The 22,696-nt window shown below is 42.4% G+C and overlaps 1 protein-coding gene across 4 annotated transcripts; it reads right to left on the reverse strand.

The window, feature by feature from the left end:
• Positions 1–545: 545 nt before the first annotated feature.
• LOC110526341 (ubiquitin-conjugating enzyme E2 Q2) lies at positions 546–18,063 on the reverse strand. Of its 4 annotated transcripts, none has more exons than XM_021607226.3 (13): positions 17,427–18,063; positions 16,226–16,330; positions 9,649–9,771; positions 8,711–8,767; positions 8,386–8,526; positions 7,488–7,572; positions 7,318–7,378; positions 7,032–7,122; positions 6,884–6,942; positions 6,560–6,608; positions 6,362–6,457; positions 5,386–5,452; positions 546–4,177 (listed from the first exon to the last, which is right to left on the reverse strand). In XM_021607226.3, exons 1-13 carry the CDS (start codon positions 17,583–17,585, stop codon positions 4,146–4,148), a joined length of 1,125 nt encoding a protein of 374 aa, XP_021462901.1. In that variant the 5' UTR covers positions 17,586–18,063; the 3' UTR covers positions 546–4,145. The 4 variants fall into 4 exon arrangements, with proteins under 4 accessions (XP_021462901.1, XP_021462900.1, XP_090094679.1 ...); XM_021607225.3 differs by having other exon boundaries at positions 8,371–8,526; XM_090238553.1 differs by lacking the exon at positions 17,427–18,063 and adding an exon at positions 17,298–17,393 and having other exon boundaries at positions 8,371–8,526.
• Positions 18,064–22,696: the final 4,633 nt, after the last annotated feature.

Consider the following 22,696-nt stretch of genomic DNA (forward strand, 5'->3'; position numbering starts at 1 on the left):
TTGCAAAAATTTCAGAAAACGGATTTTTGCTTTGAAATGGAGTATTGTGTGTAGATGGGGGAGGGTGGACTATTTAATCCATTTTAGAATAAGGCTGTAACGAAACAAGATGTGGAAAAAGGGGGTCTGAATAATTTCAGAATGCGCTGTATCAATGAATTTCTGTAACAATGTTCCAGCACCCTCTAGTGGTAATCTGCTGCACCCAGAGAGAATACAAATTTAACAGTGAAACTATTTGTATGGATTTTCTGCGCCAAATATCCCTGATATGTTTTTAAGTCATCAAACCACCATCTACTGAAGTGGTATTGCCATACGAGCCATCCAAACCCAACTCAGTGTTCCAGATTGTGTGATTTACATTTGCTAATGGAAGAGCAAAGCATTGCTTTTAGGACTTAGGTATCCATTCCCCTCTGTCTTTCTGGTTAGAGCTAGAGAACAGCCAAATGTATCACCATTCCTGGTTTCAGTTTTAAGCAGAGGGTCCTATATAAAAGTTTTATACCGCTCTGTATCACATCTCAAATAGTACACAGGAGTATTTAATAAAATCCTTTATTCATAAACTTGATGCAAGTTTACAAATTACTGTACATGGTCAAAATGACCCTTGCAATGAAAAACAAAATAAAACCAAAGCATGCTAACAGTGCATAACTTCATAACCCGCTCAATCGCCAATCACAAAATGAAGCCAGAAAAAAAAAGGAACCAATAATTAGTTTCAGGTCTCAAACCAAAATCTCCCAACGCACTGGGCTGTTAGTCAGACAACTGGTCTGGATCTGTATAAGAGAGCTGTAATTCACTGCACACCTGACATTAGAACAGACATGCGGCCTTCCACGGAGTTAAAAGCCCATTTGACGTCTGCTCTGATGGCACAGTGATTTAAACAGTAAGAGTTGGAGTACTGCTCTGGGGTGGACAGAATAGTATAGTAGTCCATTAGTTTTATATCTCATACTTCTAACACATGGGTGGGACGCCCATAACTGTTGGAGACAGCATTTTTGCAATTGGTATCCTTTAGAACTAATCTGGTGAGAGTCTGTCCTACATGAATGTATAAAAAATAATCTGTTCCCAGAGATGGGGTTTACAGAGACAGCTTCTACCGACCTCTGCAAGCTAATATAAAATGATCCAACCTGACAAATCAAAACTGTCCAGTCCCCACACACACCCTAGTCCCTAGAGTGAAAGTAATTTCTGAGATATCTACATGCAAAACACTACAAAACCAGGAGGTACAGGATCACGATGATGTCCTAGATTAGAAACAACGACCCAAGACAATGAGCTTAAATGGGTGAGGTAAAGCGTTGGTTCACCTTTCTGCATCACAAAACTGATCTGAGGGATTGAATGAGATATGTGGGGCCTATGTCCCTCCCACCTCATCACTCCACTACACCCTGTTACCACAGACTTACCAGTGACTACTTTAAAAAGATAGACAAGCCAAATGGAGAGCGCGCAAGCCAATGGTTACTGTAATTATAGGAGGGGAAATTAAATTTGGAAGTAAACAATAATTATAAAAAAAACTAAAAAACTTGCATCTTGTTAAGTCAAGTGTGCAGTAGCTATGTATTCCTGAGTTTGCTTCTCCAGAGAACACAGGGAGGGAGTTTCTAGCCGGGGCATGTTCACGATGAGGTCAGGGATGTGGGAAAGCTGTGGCACACTTGATACCAATACCTAACGGCTATGACAACGATCAACGGTTATCCATGTGTAGTAGACATATTTGGTAATAAAGTCAGTCACCATATTGGGTGAATAGTAATAAACCTCTAAATGAGTCTTCAGTGCCACCATTTTTGACATAACGTGATGCATGGTGTTGTACAGGTGGGGTGGCTGACTTTACAACAAATACAAGGTAGATGGAGCTTAATTACACATTATTAGTATATTTCACATGGGTGAAAAGCAGAATATTTACTAGGAACAAGCTGGTTCCTATGCTGGTTTTTGCGACAAAGTACTTCTAACAACGTGGATAATACCCACACAAAAAGAAACCATTAATGTGTGCAATAACATTAAATCAAATGCGTCACACAATATTCTGCATATTACTCAAATAGCTAAGACTTGGCATGCTCCAGGTTTGACAGTGCTGAGGATGGTCATGAGTTAGGGGTTCCCCTGAAAAAGTTCCTTCCATCACTGACAACCAAGATCATGAGGTCATAAGTGAATAATCAGATAGAAAACAAGGTACCAGAGAGGGGAGGCAAAGGATGGAAATGAGTGGGCCTGTCTTTTGTTGAAGGCATTACTACACACATCTTACAGTCAGACCTGAAAATATTTTTTTTAATCAACAAATATTTGATTATTGAGCATGTGGTATGAAGTGAAGTCCACTGCAGCCGAGGCATGGATGGGCGATCTGGGAATGTGAACAAGCTAGTTAGACCATGGATGGGCGATCTGGGAGTGTGAACAAGCTAGTTAGACCATGGACGGGCGATCTGGGAGTGTGAACAAGCTAGTTAGACCATGGATGGGCGATCTGGGAGTGTGAACAAGCTAGTTAGACCATGGACGGGCGATCTGGGAGTGTGAACAAGCTAGTTAGACCATGGATGGGCGATCTGGGAGTGTGAACAAGCTAGTTAGACCATGGACGGGCGATCTGGGAGTGTGAACAAGCTAGTTAGACCATGGATGGGCGATCTGGGAGTGTGAACAAGCTAGTTAGACCATGGATGGGCGATCTGGGAGTGTGAACAAGCTAGTTAGACCATGGACGGGCGATCTGGGAGTGTGAACAAGCTAGTTAGACCATGGATTCAAATTAGGCAGGGGACTGCACTGAGCCGTTTTCAAATTATTGTGGGTACATATTACCTCAATGATTGTGTGCAGAGCCTTACTGAAAGGTTCATCAAGTTTGGGTCACCGGGGAAATTAGCCAGCATATTTGGAAAGCCCAAAAACCACCACTGTGTCATTGAGTAAAAGGAATGGTGTGTCACTTTTGAACATATGAAACCACAAATAAAAGTATTTCAATTTATACAGGAAAACAAAAAACAATAGTAGTCATTATGCTAACATAAAAACATGGTTTAAAGGTGTTCCTTTTAACTTCTGCAAGAGTATCCATGAAGCAAATGCTTTGTTATCCTACATCTGAAATACACCTTGAGAAATTGATGCCCCCAGTCTCCGCCCGCTCGAACCACAAAACCCACACAAATGTACGTTAAAAACAATTCAATCAACTTTACAAGTTTTACATGGAGTTCAATTCAACTACATTACAGTGATTCAATCCAACCTGCCTTTGCTAAGCCTGGTCATATTTCCAAAAGCAGCCTGAGAGATTGGGCTGGGTGGAGGCGGCCTCCACCTCTTGTGCTCAACAGGATATCCTCCATTAAGCCGTCTCAGTCCCACATTGGTCAGGAGTTTTTTAGCTCTCCTCTCTCCATTCAGGGTCTTTGGCTTTTGTAGACCAGGCGTTGTTTAAGGAAGCTAGCTTTAGGAGGACATGTTATTCCAGAAGGAGGAATCTTGGCAATATACAGATAGATACACAAGCACAGATATGACAGAGGCCATCCATGGGGAGTGAGGTGGTGCTCATTCCCACTACCAGCGTGTCATTGTCCATCCCAGCCTCCACTGTCACAAGGGGAATGTCACCTGTCATTCTCTGTTCCAGTCTGTGGCCGGAGAATCTCAGCCCGTCATGCGACTGACGGAGGGCTTCAGTCACTAGCAAAAGCCATGCCTCAACCTTGACCCGAAATCACAGGCAGTAAGTAAGCTCTTCTTTGCTTGCCCGGAGTAGGATTTAAGGGAGTTGCACAAGATGTGGAGCTAATTCAATGCTCAGGGGATTAGGGGTGAGATTGTAACAGAGGAAGAACACAGAGGGAGCGATTGCACAAGTGAGAGAAAGATAAATAGCGAGAGGGTGGATCCCCTATTGCAAAGTGGATAAGGTGGTTGGTCAGCGAGGGGTTTTAACCATTGGTTGGTTGGTTCTCATGGTAACAGAATGGGGATCAAACTCCCAATGAAAACAAACTCCAGTTAGAGAGGGAAAATAAAAGTAAGGGCGGGGGGGTGCTCCTAAGACATGTGGTCCCAGTGGAGGCATGGCAACGGTCCTCTTAACCATCCTCCTTAGGGGGAGTGTACCAGCCTACAAGGATCAGACAAGAGACAGTACACTCAGTTATACTGGATAAAACACAATCAGTTCATCCTGGACAGTAGGATTGATCAAAGAGTTGAATGCATTTTATCTTGACCCAAGAACAAATCACTGTAGCTGCGATATGAAACCCTATTGGAACTTGCAATACACTACATGACCAAAAGTATGTGGACACCTGCTCGTCAAACATTGCATTCCAAAATCATGGGCATTAATATGGAGTTGGTTCCCCCTTTGATACTATAACAGCCTCCAACCTTCTGGGAAGGTGTTCCACTAGATGTTGGAACAGCTGCTGGGACTTGCTTCCATTCAGCCACAAGAGCATTAGTGATGTCAGGCAGAATCATCTAGCAAGTCATTGTATGCTGTAGCGTTAAGATTTCCCTTCACTGGAACTAACGGACCCGAACCATGAATAACACAGACAGACAATTATTCCTCCTTCCCTAAACTTTACAGTTGACACTATGCATTCGGGCGGGTAGCGTTCTCCTGGCATCCGCCAAAAACCAGATTTGTCCGTCGGACTGCCAGTTGGAAGTGTGATTCATCACTCCAGAGTCCAATAGCGGCAAGCTTTTCACCACTCCAGCCGACGCTTGGCGATGCACATGGGGATCTTAGGCTGGTGTGCAGCTGCTCGGTCATGGAAACCCCTTTCATGAAGCTCCCGACAAACAGTTATTGTGCTGACGTTGCTTCCAGAGGCAGTTTGGAACTCTGTAGTGAGTGTTGCAACCGAGGATAGACAATGTTAACACACTACGCACTTCAGCACTCGGCAGTCCCATTCTGTGAGCTTGTGTGGCGTGAAAACTGAGCCGATGTTGCGCCTAGACGTTTCCACTTCACAAAAACAGCACTAACAGTTGACTGGGGCATTTGACAAACTGACGTGTTGGAAAGGTGGCATCCTATAACAGTGCCACGTTGAAAGCCACAGAGCTCTTCAGTAAGGCCATTCTACTGACAAGGTTAGTCTATGGAGCTTGCATGGTTGCGTGCTTGATTTTATACACCTGTCAACAACGGGTGTGGTTGAAATAGCCAAATCTACTCATTTAAAAGGGGTGTCCACATACTTTGTATATATACACTGTATTTTCCCAACCACTGACTGCTGTATGGAGGGATGTAATCTCAAGGTCAAACAGGATAGAAGATGTGTAACTGGACATAGCAACACTCACCGTTCTTTTCATGGATCTGGACCAGGGATTTGTATGACTGCTGTGCTCTGGCAAGATTGTATTGGTTCTGAAACAAAAACAGTGCCTATATCAAACTTGTGGTTATGAATGCCCCAAGCAGTGTAAAGGCTCAGGACTAAGCACCATCACGTACAAGTGAATTAGTTTGATGAAGTCTGACTGCACGGTGGATGCCTTTCCATCAGCTTCCCCCAGAGAATTTTGCCGCTCGATCTGTTATCATGCTACGTTTGCACGCACCGCGGGTGACCATTAATCGCACCATAATAAATAGCGTGTTGAACCGTGTGGGGATCTGAGGAGCCGGGTCTATTTTCTCCAGTGTGGGTGTAATAAAATTCAGCTTCAGAGTGGAACTGGCTCTTATAAAAAAAGTCAGTCTTATCAACCCAGTAACAGAAAGATTGGTATTCTTATGTTTTTGATTAATAGGTACATTTCTGGCATTTTATTAACCATACCTACCCAACTTTAGTAACCTCAGGACAGATATGATAAACACTTTCATTAGACAAGATTTGAAATCAACATAGCCAAGTATCAGGTCTATGGTGTACAAGGTTAGATCCTAACTTTTAAAAGAACAGATTCTCATACAGCAGGGCCCAAGATTCCTTGAAACTGCAGCTTGTCTATAAATATCCCTGTCATTTGGTCTGCTCCGAATTCTACTGGGATCCCAGAGCCAGATTAGTGTGACTGTGCTGAGAGAAGAGGGAGAGAAATGACAGCATGAAGTGGACTGATGTGAAGCGTCAGCATTAAGAGATGAGCAGCACCGCACTGTCCCAGCGGCGCTAAGTAACAACGTCCTGTTTAAATGAAGTGCTGGGGGCTTACAGATACACAGCTCACCCCTTTATCCATGTCAGAAAACCATGTCAATACACCCTGTAGTATGCATCATGTTAACACATTTCAAAGCTCTCTGCCCCCTTAAACAAACAATGCTTACCTTATTGGCTCCAAACTGCACTCTGGCTTTTCCCTTGACTAAAGTGGCGTTGATCTGCATGATTACAGACTCTATGGAATAGGCACTGCTCCAGCCCTGAAATCAAGTGGCGATACATCATCAATGCACTAGCATTTACCTCCACTGTAAAATAACAGTGGACAAGTTTTGAACTGACATTGTGGCATAAAAACATACCTGTTTTGTGAGAAGCTCCATGCACAGGGCACCCCCTCCAAGAACATAACTTAAAGACAGCAGGTGAAAGAAAAATATTAGAATATGTAGATATAAAAAGGTGATCAAAACACCAAAATAAATCTCTTATCCACAAGCACAGATGATCTCCTTTTAGCTAAACTGCCACTTCTGACATTCAGATTTTCACTGGCTGCTGACAATGTCTAGACCAGAAGAGACCGCCCTTCCGTCATGATTAAGTGAGGGGAGCAACTCCGTCACAGTGGAAACACCGCAGTAAAAACAAAACCATCCCCCTCATACGCAGTGAACTGAACTCACCCTCCAGACAGCACAGGAGAAGCCACCCGTACAAATGGTGGATCAAAGGGGAAATTATCCTGCAGGTAGAAAACAAAATAGCATTAAAATGAGAACAGCCAACACTACCAAACTGTCTCTGCTTTCTAGTATCAGCATTGGTACTTACTTTATATGAGAAGTTTAGCAGAATGTAATCCATTCCCTCCTTTTCCTTTAAAACCTGCAGGTCACTGTGTAGGGGACTGTCTGGATCTACGCTGTTGAGCAAATAGAGCGCATCATTATACATCTGCCACATGCTAGAATTATACAGTACTCCTATGGTAAATAGGCCTAGTGCCGAAAGAGCAGTGAATGCGATAAGGCATTATCCACCCTCATCCTGAGATCCAGCCTTCCGGTTAACTCCTCCAGTCTTAACCACAGTATAACCGCCCTCTTTAGTTACTTACGTTCTCAGCTTGACGTGCCATTCATACAGGCTGTCATTGACCAGCTCCACTGAATAGATACCTGGAAGAGAATGCAGAGTCTGGTAAGTGACATTCGGAATCAAACTGTCAATTTTTTTATTGCAACATATCTGAAGAGCTTTCTAGCACTGCCGCAGTGAAGTACGTACCCATCTTGTAACTCTGGGACCGGTATATCTCCCGGAGCTCCTTCATGAGGCGGTCTGAGGCCTGCACTGAACCAGACACCGCACCCTGCAACACACAATACACACAGGGTAATACACCGATACCCAAACATACAGCACATTCAACGATTGGGGGTAATAATGCACATAGACACCGACGGCAACGATTAAATCAAATGTTTACAGGCCAAGCTCAAATATGCTAATAGCTCTCTGCATTTAGATAAAGTCTACAAACTCCTAGAAATGAACAGTTATTGATCAGCATGGAGACAAAATGCTTCAGAACTAACTGGCAGTATACAGTTTGCTACAGTATATGGGGAGAATGTCACAGGTTCCATAGCAAGGCTCTCATCTGCGATAATGATAGATTTGAAGAGCTGAGCCATTGAATGCAGTAGGGACGGTGGAGGATGAGAGAAGAGTATCTCATTTATAAGTCTCTCAGAGCTGCTCACAGACCTTAGGGGAAACAGCTGTATTCTAAATCAACAATTAAGAGAGCCATGGGTAAATGTTAGATAACATGATTACTATCAGAATGACTAATTACTGTCATTTAGTCTACGCAATCCATGTCGATCATGTCCTAGTTTACAAATACAGTCCTAAACAGCATAATATGGGTGTACTGCATTGGTAAGAAATTCTCTCAGAGTAAAACACTGACGGAAAACAAAATGGAAAATAGATTCCATTCAGAACCACCTGAAACTGGTTAGATGCATGCACATTGGCTATATCATAAAGGGTCACTCTAGACATCCCAGTGAAACAGTGCTGGGTACAGTAAACTGTTCTAGGTCTAACGACAGATATATTCCCCATGCATCCCCCAAAAGCGTATAAAATGTCACCTTACCGAATGCGCACTTACGTTCAAGTGGTCCTGCCTCTGGTTCTTGCGAATCTTCTCCAGGATGGCCAGGTTCTCCTTCTCGATGCCGTCATCCTCAGACTTCTTCCCATCTACTGGCTCCTCCTCTTTCATCTCATAGTGGTCCAGGTCTTCAATGTCCTGCTGGCACAACGACAAGATAAGAGCATTAGAAGACATGTTTTACTTCAAGTTAACACTTCAAATATGTGTGATTGGTATTGACTATCTAGTCGAGCTTGTCATCCAGCATGGCTCAGCTCAAATTAGCATGGTAATGTGCAGCGCGATATGTAATGACATTTATTTGAAAACGGATAAGGACCTCTCCCATTTCCTCTTCTTCCTCCTCTTCGGACGTGACCTCGTCTGTGACCCCATGCTAAAGAAACGCAACAGAGAGAAAGAGTTCAGACAGTTCAATCTCGTTCCTAACATGCCATACTCAGTGACGCCAATTGCTTTAGCAAGTTAGATGTAGGCCTATAGTCTAACAAAAAAAACGGTAGAGATATTTGTAGGAATGTTCCGAAATGTGCAAAACCAGTAAGCGAGTTTCTGCGTAGTCAGAAACAACATTCCTCTACTGTACAGGCAGCTACTATTTAACATTCAACCTCTGCTTCAGTTATTCTAATGACTAGGTAGACTATTTTTTACATTTATTTTACCTTTATTTAACTAGGCAAGTCAGTTAAGAACAAATTCTTATTTTCAATTACGGCTAAGAACAGTGGGTTAACTGCCTTGTTCAGGGGCAGAACAGATTTTTTTTTTTTACCATGTCAGCTCGGGGATTCAATCTTGCAACCTTCGGGTTACTAGTCCAACGCTCTAACCACTAAGCTACCTGCCACAACCGTAGCCTTTGGTTGTCTGTTCATTGGTTACGAGGCAAATTATGCTAGCACCACACACTGTCCCCTCCCACAGGAAGAGTATATTGATTCCATCCCTGGGACTCTGTACTAATCATTAATGTCTGTGCTGATGGACGGTTTCAGGACTGTATTAGGTTCTTCATGCAGGTTTTTAAACCCTTTCATTAGCTAAGTGTCTTCAATCTCCTTGGTAGCTTCCGACAATAAAATTAAACAAAGGGATTAGGCACATGACTCACTTCAGGTATGTGAAAGGAGATGGTTTTCATGAAAAAGCCTCTATGGTTATTTTTTACTTCAATGCCATCCAACGGAAAAATATACAGGCCTAGCAGTACTTGAAAAGCAGAAAACATTTTGAGTGGACATTAGGCGTCCTTACCTTTCGGTCTTGTCCTACAGGGCCGGCAGGGAGGGGCTGGTCCAGCATCTCTACATCTGGGTGCTGGGGCAGGTTGTACAGCCGACAGAGGTCACAGATGAGCCGCTTTAGCTGCTGCAGGAGCTGGGGGACCGAGGGACAGTACCAGCAGGCACAGTTTGAGTTGGGGAGCACAGGCAGCAGCACTAGATAACACAGCACAGACATGTCAGAGATACATTGCCGTGAAAAAGGATTTGTCCCCTTTCTGATTTTTTACAACGAATGCTAATCAGATCTTCAACCAAAACCGAATATTAGATAAAGGGAACCTGAGTGAACAAATAAAACAAATGAGATACTTATTGAATTTATATAACAAAAGTTATGCAACACCCAATGCCCGTGTTAAAAAGTAACTTCCCCCTTACACTCAATAACTGGTTGTGCCACCTTTAGCTGCAATGACTGCAACCAAACACTTCCTGTAGTCGTTGTTGATCAGTCTCTCACTTCGCTGTGGAGGAATTTTCACCCACTCCATCTAAAAATGATTTAACTCAGCGACATGTGGGTTTGAGCATGAACTGCTCGTTTCAGGTCCTGCCATAACATCTCAATCGGGTTCAGATCTGGACTTTGACTAGGCCATTTCAAAGCTATATCTATCTATCTATCTATCTATATCTCTATATCTATATCTATCTATATATATATAGAGAGAGATTTTTTTTTCATCCATTCTGATGTAGACTTGACTGCGTTTTGCTGTATAAACCAGCTGCACTTCAGCTTATGCTCAGACGATACAGACCAAAATTCATGGTTCCTTCAATGATTGCAAGTCATCCAGGTCCTGAGGGAGCAAAGTATCCCCAAACCAACACACTACCACCACACTTGATCATTGTTATGAGGTTCTTATTGTGGAATGCAGTGTTCGGTTTTCACCAGAAAACTGGAAATCTACATCAGAATGGCTGAAAAGCAACAAAATTGTACATTTTGGAATGGCCTAGTCAAAGTGCAGACTTAAACCCACAAAGGTCGCTGAGTTAAAGCAGTTCTACATAAAAGCGCGGGGCAAAGTTTGATGCGAGAGACTGATCAAATGCTTCCTGTGGTTGTTGGTTGCAGTCATTGCAGGAGGAACAACAAGGAAAAATAATTTCTCCACACAGGGCATTGGATGTGGAATAAATGTATTAAATAATTATAAAATGGTTATTTGAACACAACTTCCCTTGATCTTATATTAGGTTTTGATTGAAGATCTGATAACCTTCAGTGTAAGAAAATATGCAAAAACAGAAAATCAGAAAGGGGCCAAATACTTATTCACTGCATTGTACCTTCACCACGGCACACCTTCAGAGACCACGTGAAAGGTAAGATTGTGTCAGGGAATGTCAGACACCTTAGCAACAGTAACTTAGTGCAGAAATGTGTACCACTGCAAGCTTCTCAGTATTGCTATAGAAGAAATATATTCTACTGAATGTAGGCCTGGTCCATACATAGTGAAAATGTTGTATAATGCATGGTGCATTAACAGAGAAAATATGGTGCATTAACAGAGAAAATATAAAACACCACAGATATCTTTGATAAAAGTACAATAAAATGCAGATCTGGTGGGCTACAAACAGAGCATGCAGTGTGATTAAGTAGGCTAAGTTAAAGAATGTAGCTACATAAGCCGATCTAGCCTACAGAGAACTCAGTGTTTCCCCTAAGATTTCTTTCAGCAGTGGAAAAGGGGGGGGGGTTGCTCTTTGCTGGTGGAGTCTGGGGGCATGCCTCCCCGAGATATTTTTCGGGTAGAAAGACTGAGAAGGGCTTCGAAGGTCGCAGCGGTCTAAGGCACTGCATCTCAGTGCTAGAGACGTCACTACAGACCCAGGTTCGATCCCGGGCTGTATCACAACCGGCCGTGATCGGGAGTCTCATAGTGAGGTGCACAATGGCCCAGTGTCGTCCGGGTTAGGGGAGGGTTTACGCATCATTGTAAAATAAGAATTTGTTCTTAACTGACTTGCCTACTTAAAGGTTAAATAAAATCAATAAAAGTGGTCACTTGTGATGACTTTTCAAAAATACATTCTACTCCAAAAAGAATGAAAATGTTGACACCATTTGATATAGAAGGGATCGCACCACTGCATTGTAGGGAGAGGAGCAGGCAGTGGCTGTGTGCTCATGGCTCTCATTTGCGCCACTGCTCACTCTATTTGCAATAAATATACCTTGTAATGCTGATCTTAAAAAGAGACTCCCCAGGACTTTTGAATACACAAAGTAGAGCTCACGAGCAACAAATGGTTCCTGAAAGGTGCGTACCGTGTCACACATGTGCATATAAGTGCACTAGGTGTGTGACAAATGGACAATTTTCCTTAACGTTTAAAACCTGCAATTATTTATTTCTTACCAGAAAGTCATAAAATCCCACAATTTACAATGCATAATAACAGCCCTATTACATATGCATGACTCCTAGGGCCAGGCAATGAATGTATCTACCGCAACCCCTTACAGACTTAGAACACAGCTACGGTAACATAGCAGTAGTTGACAATTGGTAACTTCTGCTCCGGCATAACATTTTCTGATTTTTTTCCCTAACGACAAACATCGCTGATTGATGTGCTGCTGTGTTTACATGTTTTTTTTTTATTATAGTATGGTTGATAGATGTGTTTAATTTCTACTAAAGGTCTAGGTACGTCACGGTATTTAACAAACTTTAAAGTACTTTTTTAGGAGAGATTGGTCACCACGCAGGTAGCAGCTCCAGATTGTTTAATTGATAGTTCTGGTTGCCTAGTAATGGATGTTAATCAAACTTCAGAAGCCTTATTCCTTTACAGATAAGTAAAATGCCCATTCATATCTCCAGAAAAGGTTTTGTGTCGGCATTTAAAAATCCGTAAGTGTAGCCTACCCTAATAGACAGACAAACAAGCTGTAGCTCTTTCAAGGGACCACATTCCATTAGGTCTGAAAAGGGTCATCGATTAAGGATAGCCTATCGTAATTTAAAAAACTAAGATTAGGCTACCCCGTGCTCGCAAGAGGGCACGACAAAACCTATTCCCCCCCAGGAGACTGAAAATATTTGGCATGGGTCATCAGAACCTCAAAAGGTTCTACAGCTGCAACATCGAGAGCATCACTGCCTGGTATGACAACTGTTCTCTCTGCTACTGCACAGCAAGCGGTACCGGAGCGCCAAGTCTTGTTCCAAGAAGCTTCTACCCATAAGCCATGAGACTCCTGAACACATAATCAAATGGCTAACCAGACTATTTGCATTGCACCCCTCTTACTCTCTGTTATTATCTATGCATAGTCACTTTAAAAACTCTACCTACATGTACATATTACATCAACTAAACGGTGCCCTCGCACATTGACTCTGTACCGGTACCCCCCTGTACATAGTCGCGCTATTGTTATTTTACTGCTGCTCTTCAAATACTTGTTACTTTTATTTCTTATTCTTATCTGGGTTTTTTAAAACTCCATTGTTGGTTAGGGGCTCGTAAGTAAGCATCTCACTGTAAGGTGAGATACCTGTTGTATTCGGCGCATGTGGCTAATAAAATTTGATTCGATTTTGAAGACTGGCCCAAAGATACTACCTCCACCACCGCAACACAAACTGTAGGCTAATTGAGCGAAAGACAGTAATTCTTGTCATAAATGATGCATGTATGAACTGCACTTTGACACATACAGCCCGAAGTGAGACGTATAAAAAAATACTTAGGCTAGTCATCAGAGCAGATCTTTAAAGGGATAGGGCTTAATTGCCAAATCTTGCACTTATTCTACTTACCCAGGGTCAGATGAACTCATGTGCAGTTTGAAGGAAATTGAAGGTAGTGTCGCAAACCACTGCTAACTAGCATTTGCACTAACACAGGTCAGCAACTTCCTTCAAACTGCATGCAGAGATACAAAAAAAAAATGGTATCCATGAATTCATCAGACTCTGGGTAAGTAGAAAAAGGGTTTAAATGCCAAGTAAGTCTCCGCTGCAAAATAAATATAGGGGAAACTCTGGAGAACTGCTTGGCACAAAAATGGTGATCTCAAAAGTCATCTTATTTTGCTAGGAGAGACTGGAATACGTTCCGGGATTCATAAGAAGGCATTGAGGAGTATACCACCTCAAGTTCATCGACGATATCATCCCAACAGTGACCGTACGTACATATCCCAACCAGAAGCCATGGATAACAGGAAACATCCGCATTGAGCTAAAGGCGAGAGCTGCCGCTTTCAAGAAGCAGGACACTAATCCGGACACTTGTAAGAAATCCTGCTATGCCCTCAGACGAACCATCAAACAAGCAAAGCGTCAATACAGGATTAAGAATGAATCCTACTACACCGGCTCTGACACTCGTAGGATGTGACAGGGCTTGAAAACTATTACGGACTACAAATACAACCCAGCCGCGAGCTGCCCAGTGATGTGAGTCTACCAGACGAGCTAAATGCCTTTAATGCTAGCTTTGAGTCAAGCAATACTGAAGCATGCATGAGAGCACCAGCTGTTCTGGATGACTGTGAGATAACACTCTCAGTAGCCGATGTGAGCAAGACCTTCAAACAGGTCAACGTTCACAAAGCCGCGGGGCCAGACAGATTACGAGGATGTGTACTCAAAGCATGTGCAGACCAACTGGCAAATGTCTTCACTGACATTTTCAAACTCCCCCTGACGGAGTCTGTAATGCCTACATGTTTCAAGCAGACCACCATAGTCCCTGTGCTTAAGAAAGCGAAGGTAACCTGCCTAAATGATTACTGCCCCTTAGCACTCACGTCGATAGCCATGAAATGCTTTGACAGGCTGGTCATGGCTCACTTCAACAGCATTCTCCCAGATACCATAGGTTAAACTCCAATTCACATACTACCCCAACAGACCCATAGATGACACAATCTCAATAGCACTCCACACTGCCCTTTCACACCTGAACAAAAGGAAAATCTATGTGAGAATGCTGTTCATTGACTACAGCTCAGCATTCAACACAAAGCTCATCACTAAGCTAAGGACCCTGGGACTAAACACCTCCCTCTGCAACTGGATCCTGGACTTCCTGACGGGCCGCCCCCAGGTGGTAAGGGTAGGCAACAACACGTCTACTACACTGATCCTCAACACTGGGGCCCCTCAGGTGTGTGTGCTCAGTCCCCTCCTGTACTCCCTGTTCACCCATGCCTGCGTGGCCAAACACGACTCCAACACCATCATTAAGTTTGCTGACGACAACAATGGTAGGCCTGATCACCAACAACGATGAAACAGCCTATAGGGTGGAGGTCAGAGACCTGGCAGTGTGGTGCCAGGACAACAACCTTTCCCTCAATGTGAGCAAGACAAAGAAGCTGATTGTGGACTACAGGAAAAGGAAAGCCGAACAGGCCCCCATTAACAACGACGGGGCTGTAGTGACTCGGGTCGAGAGTCAAGTTCCTTGGGGTCCACATCACCAACAAACAATCATGGTCGAAACACACCACACTGTGGCAGTGTGTCTGTCAATAAAACTCATCCCTCCGGTTCCACAGAGAGGCACTCTCGACACTCATACCAAAACATGACAGAGGGCTGTCCTATGATGTTTGAGTGACATGAGGGTGACTTCAAAACCTCATCTGCCTAACAGCTGAAACTAAGACAAGAGGAAACAGGCAGAGAACCTGTCCTGCAGCAAAGTACCTCTCTGAATTGGTCTGACATTCATCTCCCTTTAACCTCCAAGACAGGTTGGAACAGCAGTATACAATTACCCAGCTGTCACTCAACTTTCCTATCAGAACTGCTTTACCCAACAACACCAATACAGGTATGGTTAATTAGTCATTAGAAGAGATGTGAAAACAACATGTTTCTCCTGCTCCGTATAACACTTAGTTGAAGTTTATTTGATTACTATATGTATTATAATATGGTTGTTTTAGTTTGGATACGAGCATATGCTAAACGACAAAATTGTAAACAAATACTTCATATATATTGTCATAATCAGGTTTCATTATCTGAACAATGGGAAGTCTCCTTCCAAAGCATTCACATACTATATCAAAGGCTGGGATTGAAATAGTGTCAAATAATGATTTAGTGCCACAATAATCTGCCTTCGTTTGATGGCTTGGCTCAGCAGGCCGGTGTTGTGACATCATGCACAGAGAATGCTCCTGCTGAGCTACAGCTGTTTTTGCATGAGGACGAAAAGGACAGTCGTTCAATCTTCTCTGTGAAACTTTTGGGATAATAGGAGAATTAAGAGTACAACGCATTTCTCATCCCTGGATTGAAATATGTTTTCCAAACCATATCCCGCGACGGCTCTGCAGTCTTAATCTACACAGGAATGCTGTCTGACCCTAGTACTTCTGTAAGCAACAGGGTCGGATCTGCTGGCTCTGCTATAAGTCTAGGCTCAACCAAGTGCTTGTGATGAAATAGCACAGAATAGATAGATGTTACTAAGCATAAAATAAGATGCAAAATGTTCAGAAGAATACACTCCACCATCAACTGTTAGTTATACTAGTTGCAGGGCTGAGATATTACCAGGGTGCTGCCCTTTCTGACATCCTCCAGGCGCTCCAACACTTGTGTCAGGCTCGGGTCATCAGAGTCCACAAACCAGATTGGAGGTGTGGAGGGGTACGATTCCTGTGACACATGGGTTTCAATGAGGAGAAACAAAACAAAAATAAATCTGCATTATAATGCTGAGAAATGTGATAATTGTTTGGAACAATAACATTGAAATTAAACAGGAGTGTGACATTGGTATGTGTCTGAATCATAAATCTAGGAAATCTCAAGTCATTTTATAGAAACAAAAGAAATATGATTACTACTTAACATTACCGGAAGCTAAATTAATGTGATGGTGGCCATTTCACATTCCTTATAGAATGTTAACTAGCCAAGTAACGTTAAGATCACTGAATTCAATCAGTATGCTGGTCAAACGAATGTAGCAAATTGGAAAATACAAACCAACAGCATACAGCTAGCTAAAAGCTGAGCTGGCAGACCACGGTCTTTTGACAAGGCCAGAAGCTGTTTGACAAGTGATGCTTTTGAATCATGCTAGCTAGCAATTATTTACTGACGTCATGAGTATAGCTAACTTAGTTATCAGTGACAACTGACGGGCTAAACGTTATTGCGTTGATCATGAAGCATGCTATTACAACAATCACTACATTTGCTAGCGAACTTGTTAGACAATCAACTAACGTTCGAAAATGCGGAAGTGTATATAGCTAACGTTAACAATGTTCATCAGTGACGCAGAAAGCGTGCCTAGCCTAGGCCCTAGCATAATGTCATGCCAGTTTCAGGATAACTCTTTGGCTAAAATCAACAGACTTGCCTGTCTCTCATTATTTTTAGCTAGCTAACGTTAAGTACGTAACCTATAATAGTAATATGCAAATATTTACTCATACTAAGTTACTATATTAGAAACAAGTCAGCTACCGTTAGCTAGCTTGCTAACATGCAAATATTGGGACTCCTACTAACGTTAGAAGTATAAACAAAAGTCACAAACAAAAACATTGCATAGCAAAATGATAGCTGGCTAACGTTCGACCGGCCAGAATTTGCTGAGTGTTTCTTTAACCACCTGTCCGTTCGCCTGTCCCGCGCCGCCAGGCTAAAACACTGCGTGTTCTGAGCTAACCTACTGTAACTAGTTACCGCGTTAGCTAGCTAACGTACTAAGCCAGCCATGTCGCCTCGTTTCCCTACTTACCGTAATGTTGCAATGTATAATCAACAGTTTTTCTCCAGTCACATTAAACTGACAGTTTAGCTCATCCGGCTTCCAGTCAATAATTCTGAATCGTTCGTGGTTTGGATCAAAAATGGACTCTAGAAACTTCAGTTCGGCCTTCAGCCCCGAAACCGACATCTTCCACGCATCTCCGGCTGGGCCGCTGGGGAGGAGTGAAGTCGGGACTAAAACTGCAGCCACACAGTCGAGTCCCAAATCAAGCCTTTTAAAACAACGTAATGTGAATGTCAAACCGCCTTCAAGACAGGTTAGCAAGCTAGCTAACAAGCCACCAATGGAAACAAGCAATAACAACGCCTTGATTACTCGTCCGTTGTCTTTCAGTCTAGCTAGTATTGTTGTTGATGTTAGCCTTCTGATAGTACAATTTTAAGACCATACAACGTGGCCTGGTTGAGTATTTACAGTTCTTTCAATTAGTTGCTTATTTGTTTCGCTGGTCAACAAACTGATCATGATGATGCCCGCAAAATTGTAACCCAACGCAAGCACAGTGTGTCGTTGTTCCCCGGCGCTCAACTGTGATTTCTTCTGGGGTTTAAAGATGGCGTTTTCCCGAGCCTGCAGAATCCCAACATCCAGTGCGTGCTCAGTTGAGGGGCGGAGGTTAGAACACCAAAATATAGAAATAAATAAATAAATCACTTAGACAACTTTAAAATATTTTGTCACAGCAGTCTTTCTGTGTGGTGACAATAAACAGTCACTAGGATATTGTCACTAGAATTTTAAACGTGTAGCTGGCCAAAGGTAGTCCTTATCCAGGTGGAAGTTTAGGCCAATAAAACATATTTATAATGTAATTGATGACAAACTAATTGGATTGCTGATGAGAGAGCTGTCTGACTTTTTAGGGGGTCTTTAGACCACATTTGTTTTTGAAGACTGACTTGTTGAGAAAACACTGTTTGTCCTACATACAGTAGGACAAACAGTGTCTGTCCTACGCTAATGCCCTTGCATCAGAATGATGGCCTAGGAACTGCCTTGTTCAGGGGCAGAACGACATCCCCCTTGTCAGCTCGGGGATGTGATCTTGCAACCTTTCGGTTACTAGTCCAACGCTCTAACCACTGCCGCCCTGATAACGGAGGTGAGTGCTACGGGGTGATAGTCGTTTAGCTCAGTTACCTTAGCTTTCTTGGGAACATGAACAATGGTGGCAGACTGGGATAGGAATTGATTGAATATGTCCGTAAACACACCAGCCAGCTGGTCTGCGCATGCTCTGAGGACGCGGCTGGGGATGCCGTCTGTGCCTGCAGCCTTGCGATGGTTAACACGTTTAAATGTTTTACTCACGTTGGCTGCGGTGAAGGAGAGCCTGCAGGTTTTGGTGTTGATGATTATTACACAGCACTCTGATCCTCTGCATTGTAATTCTCCATTTAGTCACACCAACTCCTCATGACACCAACTCCTCACTTAAATGGACAGTGAAAGAATGATGAACCAGGACTTAATTATTGGGTGATGGTAGTCTGATCGTCAGCTAGTTATGTGTTACAGTCAATATAATGCTAAATGAGCTCGTGACAGGCACAAGTGATATGATATGCAAATTGTCTACTGCAAATTTGGATGGGGCGGCAGGTAGCCTAGCGGTTAAGAGCATTTGGACAGTAACTGAAAGGTCGCTGGTTAGATTCCACAAGTCAACTAGGTTGAATCATTCAATGTGCCCTTGAGCAAGGCACTTAACCCGAATTGCTCTAGTAAGTTGCTCTGAATAAGAGTGTCTGCTAAATTACTACTTTTATTTTATGGATAATAGCTGGATTCAGGTGTTCTTAATGTTTTGTACACTCAGTGTCCATTGGCATTCATTTTTGCCACTACCAAACTAGAGTATATTGGCCACCAGATGGTAGTAGACACCAATATTATGTTCCATAAACTTCAAATTTACCAATTGTATTTTTCAAGATCCTGTAATAGGAAAGGCAAATGGCCATCACTAGAGAAGGAGCAGGCTCTCTGACAAATACCTGCCAAATCACTTGCACAGGAAGCCACAAAACTAAGGCATTCCACACTGCTTTAGTCATTAGCAGCTGAAGGGGACAATGACAAGTCCTCTTTTTCTCTCCAGAGGAGCAGGACTGGATGGAGGTGACCCTGAGGAGTGGCTGTCTGAATTGTTGTTCTCTACATGCCACTATCCCCAGTCTGTCTTCTATCTGGAGTCAGTGCTCATTGACACCATGATCCATCTTTATCCTCAGACGCAGATTGGGATTTAGGGAGATTGCATTTTTAGAAATAGCTACAACCTTGTGTCTGCCAGTGAGAGATGGCTGTGTGAATGGGGTTATGGCAACACTGCAGTTGCATCATTCACAGAAATAGTAGCTTGAATGCAGGCAAGCCTTAATAAAAACATCTGTCACTGTAGCACATCCCATGTCTGCTCTGAACTGGTGCTGCGTCACTTGTCACCCACTGTCATTGAGAATCATAGGCTTCGGTTGTGTGCGAGTGTGCTGTGTGTGTAATGTATTTACAAAGTTGCTTCCATCCATAGATAACCGTAAACCCTATTGTAAATATATTACAGATTAGCCATATTGTGTCCAAAATCACACTACCCAAATCACTGGGCAGATTGAATTGCTCTTGATTAATTTGGAGAGGAACTGAATGGGTTTGGAGTGGATGTGGCTGGCGGGGGATGAATAATTATCTTAAACACACTTGGTCCCATTCCTACATTTCATTACTTACTACTCCCGTGGTGCTGTCCTATTGATTGGAATAGCAATTTTTGAATTGACCATTCAACAGAAGGTATGTAAAGATCATGTCTTTTTGTTGCTTTGGGTAGGGAAAGGGGGTGGTAGTGGTCCTTGGTGTGTACATGTTTTCCTACATTATCAGGACCAGAATTTCCTGACAAGTCACCAGAATGTAGTGACAAGTCACCAGAATGTACTGAAAAAGTAGGAAAACAAGATCAAATCCATGTCCTGAATTTGTTAAAATTATATTTTAGACTTAAAGGTTCAGGGTTTGGTGTTAAGGTTAGGAGTTAGGGAAAAAGTCCAGAGAATTCGCATTAAAAAAAGCTGTGTATGTGTGTATGAGAGAGAGATGAATGGGCTGAAGAGGTGAGGATATTGGTCAGATAATATAATTATACATGGGTTTGTGGGTTAGTTGAAGTAGGGGGTTTGTATTTTCCTTTTAGTTTCATCTCTATTCACAAAAATAATATTGGTGCCTTTCAAGAGAATCTCAGCTTTAATATTGCAGATAGATCTGGGGTTTTATAAATTTAATAGTTTGTATAATTTCTAATCCCCCTTATTTTTTTTGTATTTTCCCAACCCTACCAACCCTACCGCCCAACAGCAATACTTCTACTGCTACTTACAGATATTTTCGCTCACATGTACGGTACATATAATTATACATATATTTCTAATTTTCTCTTCCTGCAAGTGCTGGATTTTCATCTACAGTGGCCAATCCACCATTCATTCTCATTGTAAATCCAACCCTCCGATGTCCACAGATTAACCCACCTTTCCCAGTATAAGGCCATTTTCTATTTTCTCAATACATCCCTCCATTTTACTGTAATGTCTTACGAGGGTCTTGAACCTCCCTATTTGTAACATTTTTACAGATATTGCCCTAAAAATAAATACATTACCCAAGAGTATAATGATATTTCACCTTGACTGATCGTGGTTTTTCAGATCCCCTAACGATACAGTTTGCAGGTCCATCTGAACCCTGATATTATGACACAATATACAATAAGTACTGCAAGGCTTCATTGATGTCGTTAAAGGTTACAAATATATGCATTATTTTGGTGGTATTTGAGGTCGTCAATACCTTCTATGTCATGGAAAGCTGAGGTGTCCTTAATGATTTGTACGCTCAGTGTATATGGAACAATTTTCCTCTTATGTCATAATCGATTTCTTTCCTGTCTTTCACATTTGGCTGATCTTTCCAGAGACATAATAATAATAAGAAGAATACATATTGTTCTTCTCATTACAAGAAGATTCTCAAAGTTGCTTTAAAAACAAAACAAACAAAAACAATTAAACAAAACAAATGTAGGAGGATCGGGTCGTTGTTGGGTGATGCTCTTCTACCGATTAAGAAAATAGGCAGTACATTATTGACATTTTAAGAAAAGGTGACATTATTTGTTGCAGACGGTGAAGCCAACTGTATTTTTTTGTCTAGTTTTGCGATGCATGAACCAATACAAGTTTAAATCTGTAGGTTATAAATATATCTTTATATTGTATCACAGGGGCATCATGTGCTTTTAGTCTCTCACTCTCATGGTCAGCGCTCTACCCCTCTCTATCCCTTTCTCACCCCACCTTTCTCTGACAAGTCCTAGAGCTGACCTGTGGTTACAGGGTGACTCAGTTGCAGGTCAAATCAATAATATTCACTCCTTATTACCATGTAATTACTCCCCATTGATCGCAGAGTAAAGGCCACTGTTCAGGAATCGGACTCCTCTGCTTGGCTTGTGACGGCTGTGGGGATACAATGTTCTTAACGCAAACAAGACCAATATAACACCATGCTTAAGCCATTTCACCTAACATGATCCCTTTTGCCTCTTCCCACATTTGTAGCAGCAAAGAAAATGCCCCCCACCCACCACCACCCAGCCTATACTAAAAGACAGCTTTAATGATAGCAATATTTCTCCCTCTCTTGAGCACACCGTAATTGCATGTGACCACCATGAAACCACTGAACCATTCATTGTTAGAATATATGCATGACTGTGTTGGTTTATATGCTGTTCATGTATTATTTGTCCTGTGGTGTGTAACATAAAGCTCTCACCTCTTTCCCAACAAGAGCAGATCTCCAGATCAGCACGTCGTTTTTAGGCAATTTGAGCCAGCAGAAAATATAAAAGTGTATTGCGAGACCGTCAAAGTGCAGACAGAAGAAAATTAATGTCTTTCTTTCTGATTGAGGAGCTGACGTGCAGTTTGTCAAAGGGTGTGCGTGGCGTTCTCTAATAAAGAGGCAGATTGGTGTTGTCTCTGGTGATTTATACTGGGCTTCTGTGTGTACCGGAGGAGAGAGAAGTTCATTAAAACACAGACACTCGTCTCCTCATTTCAGCCTGGACAGGCCGTGCAAATCACAACCCCAGCATTTACGGTCTTTATTTTATTTTTTTATGACAAAGCCCAGTACTGCTTGCTTTAAAAACAAAAATGTTATTGAGGGCC

The sequence above is a fragment of the Oncorhynchus mykiss genome, chromosome 6 (genome assembly GCF_057628025.1).
Source record: "Oncorhynchus mykiss isolate SJ-2025 chromosome 6, ASM5762802v1, whole genome shotgun sequence".
Lineage (NCBI taxonomy): Eukaryota > Metazoa > Chordata > Actinopteri > Salmoniformes > Salmonidae > Oncorhynchus > Oncorhynchus mykiss.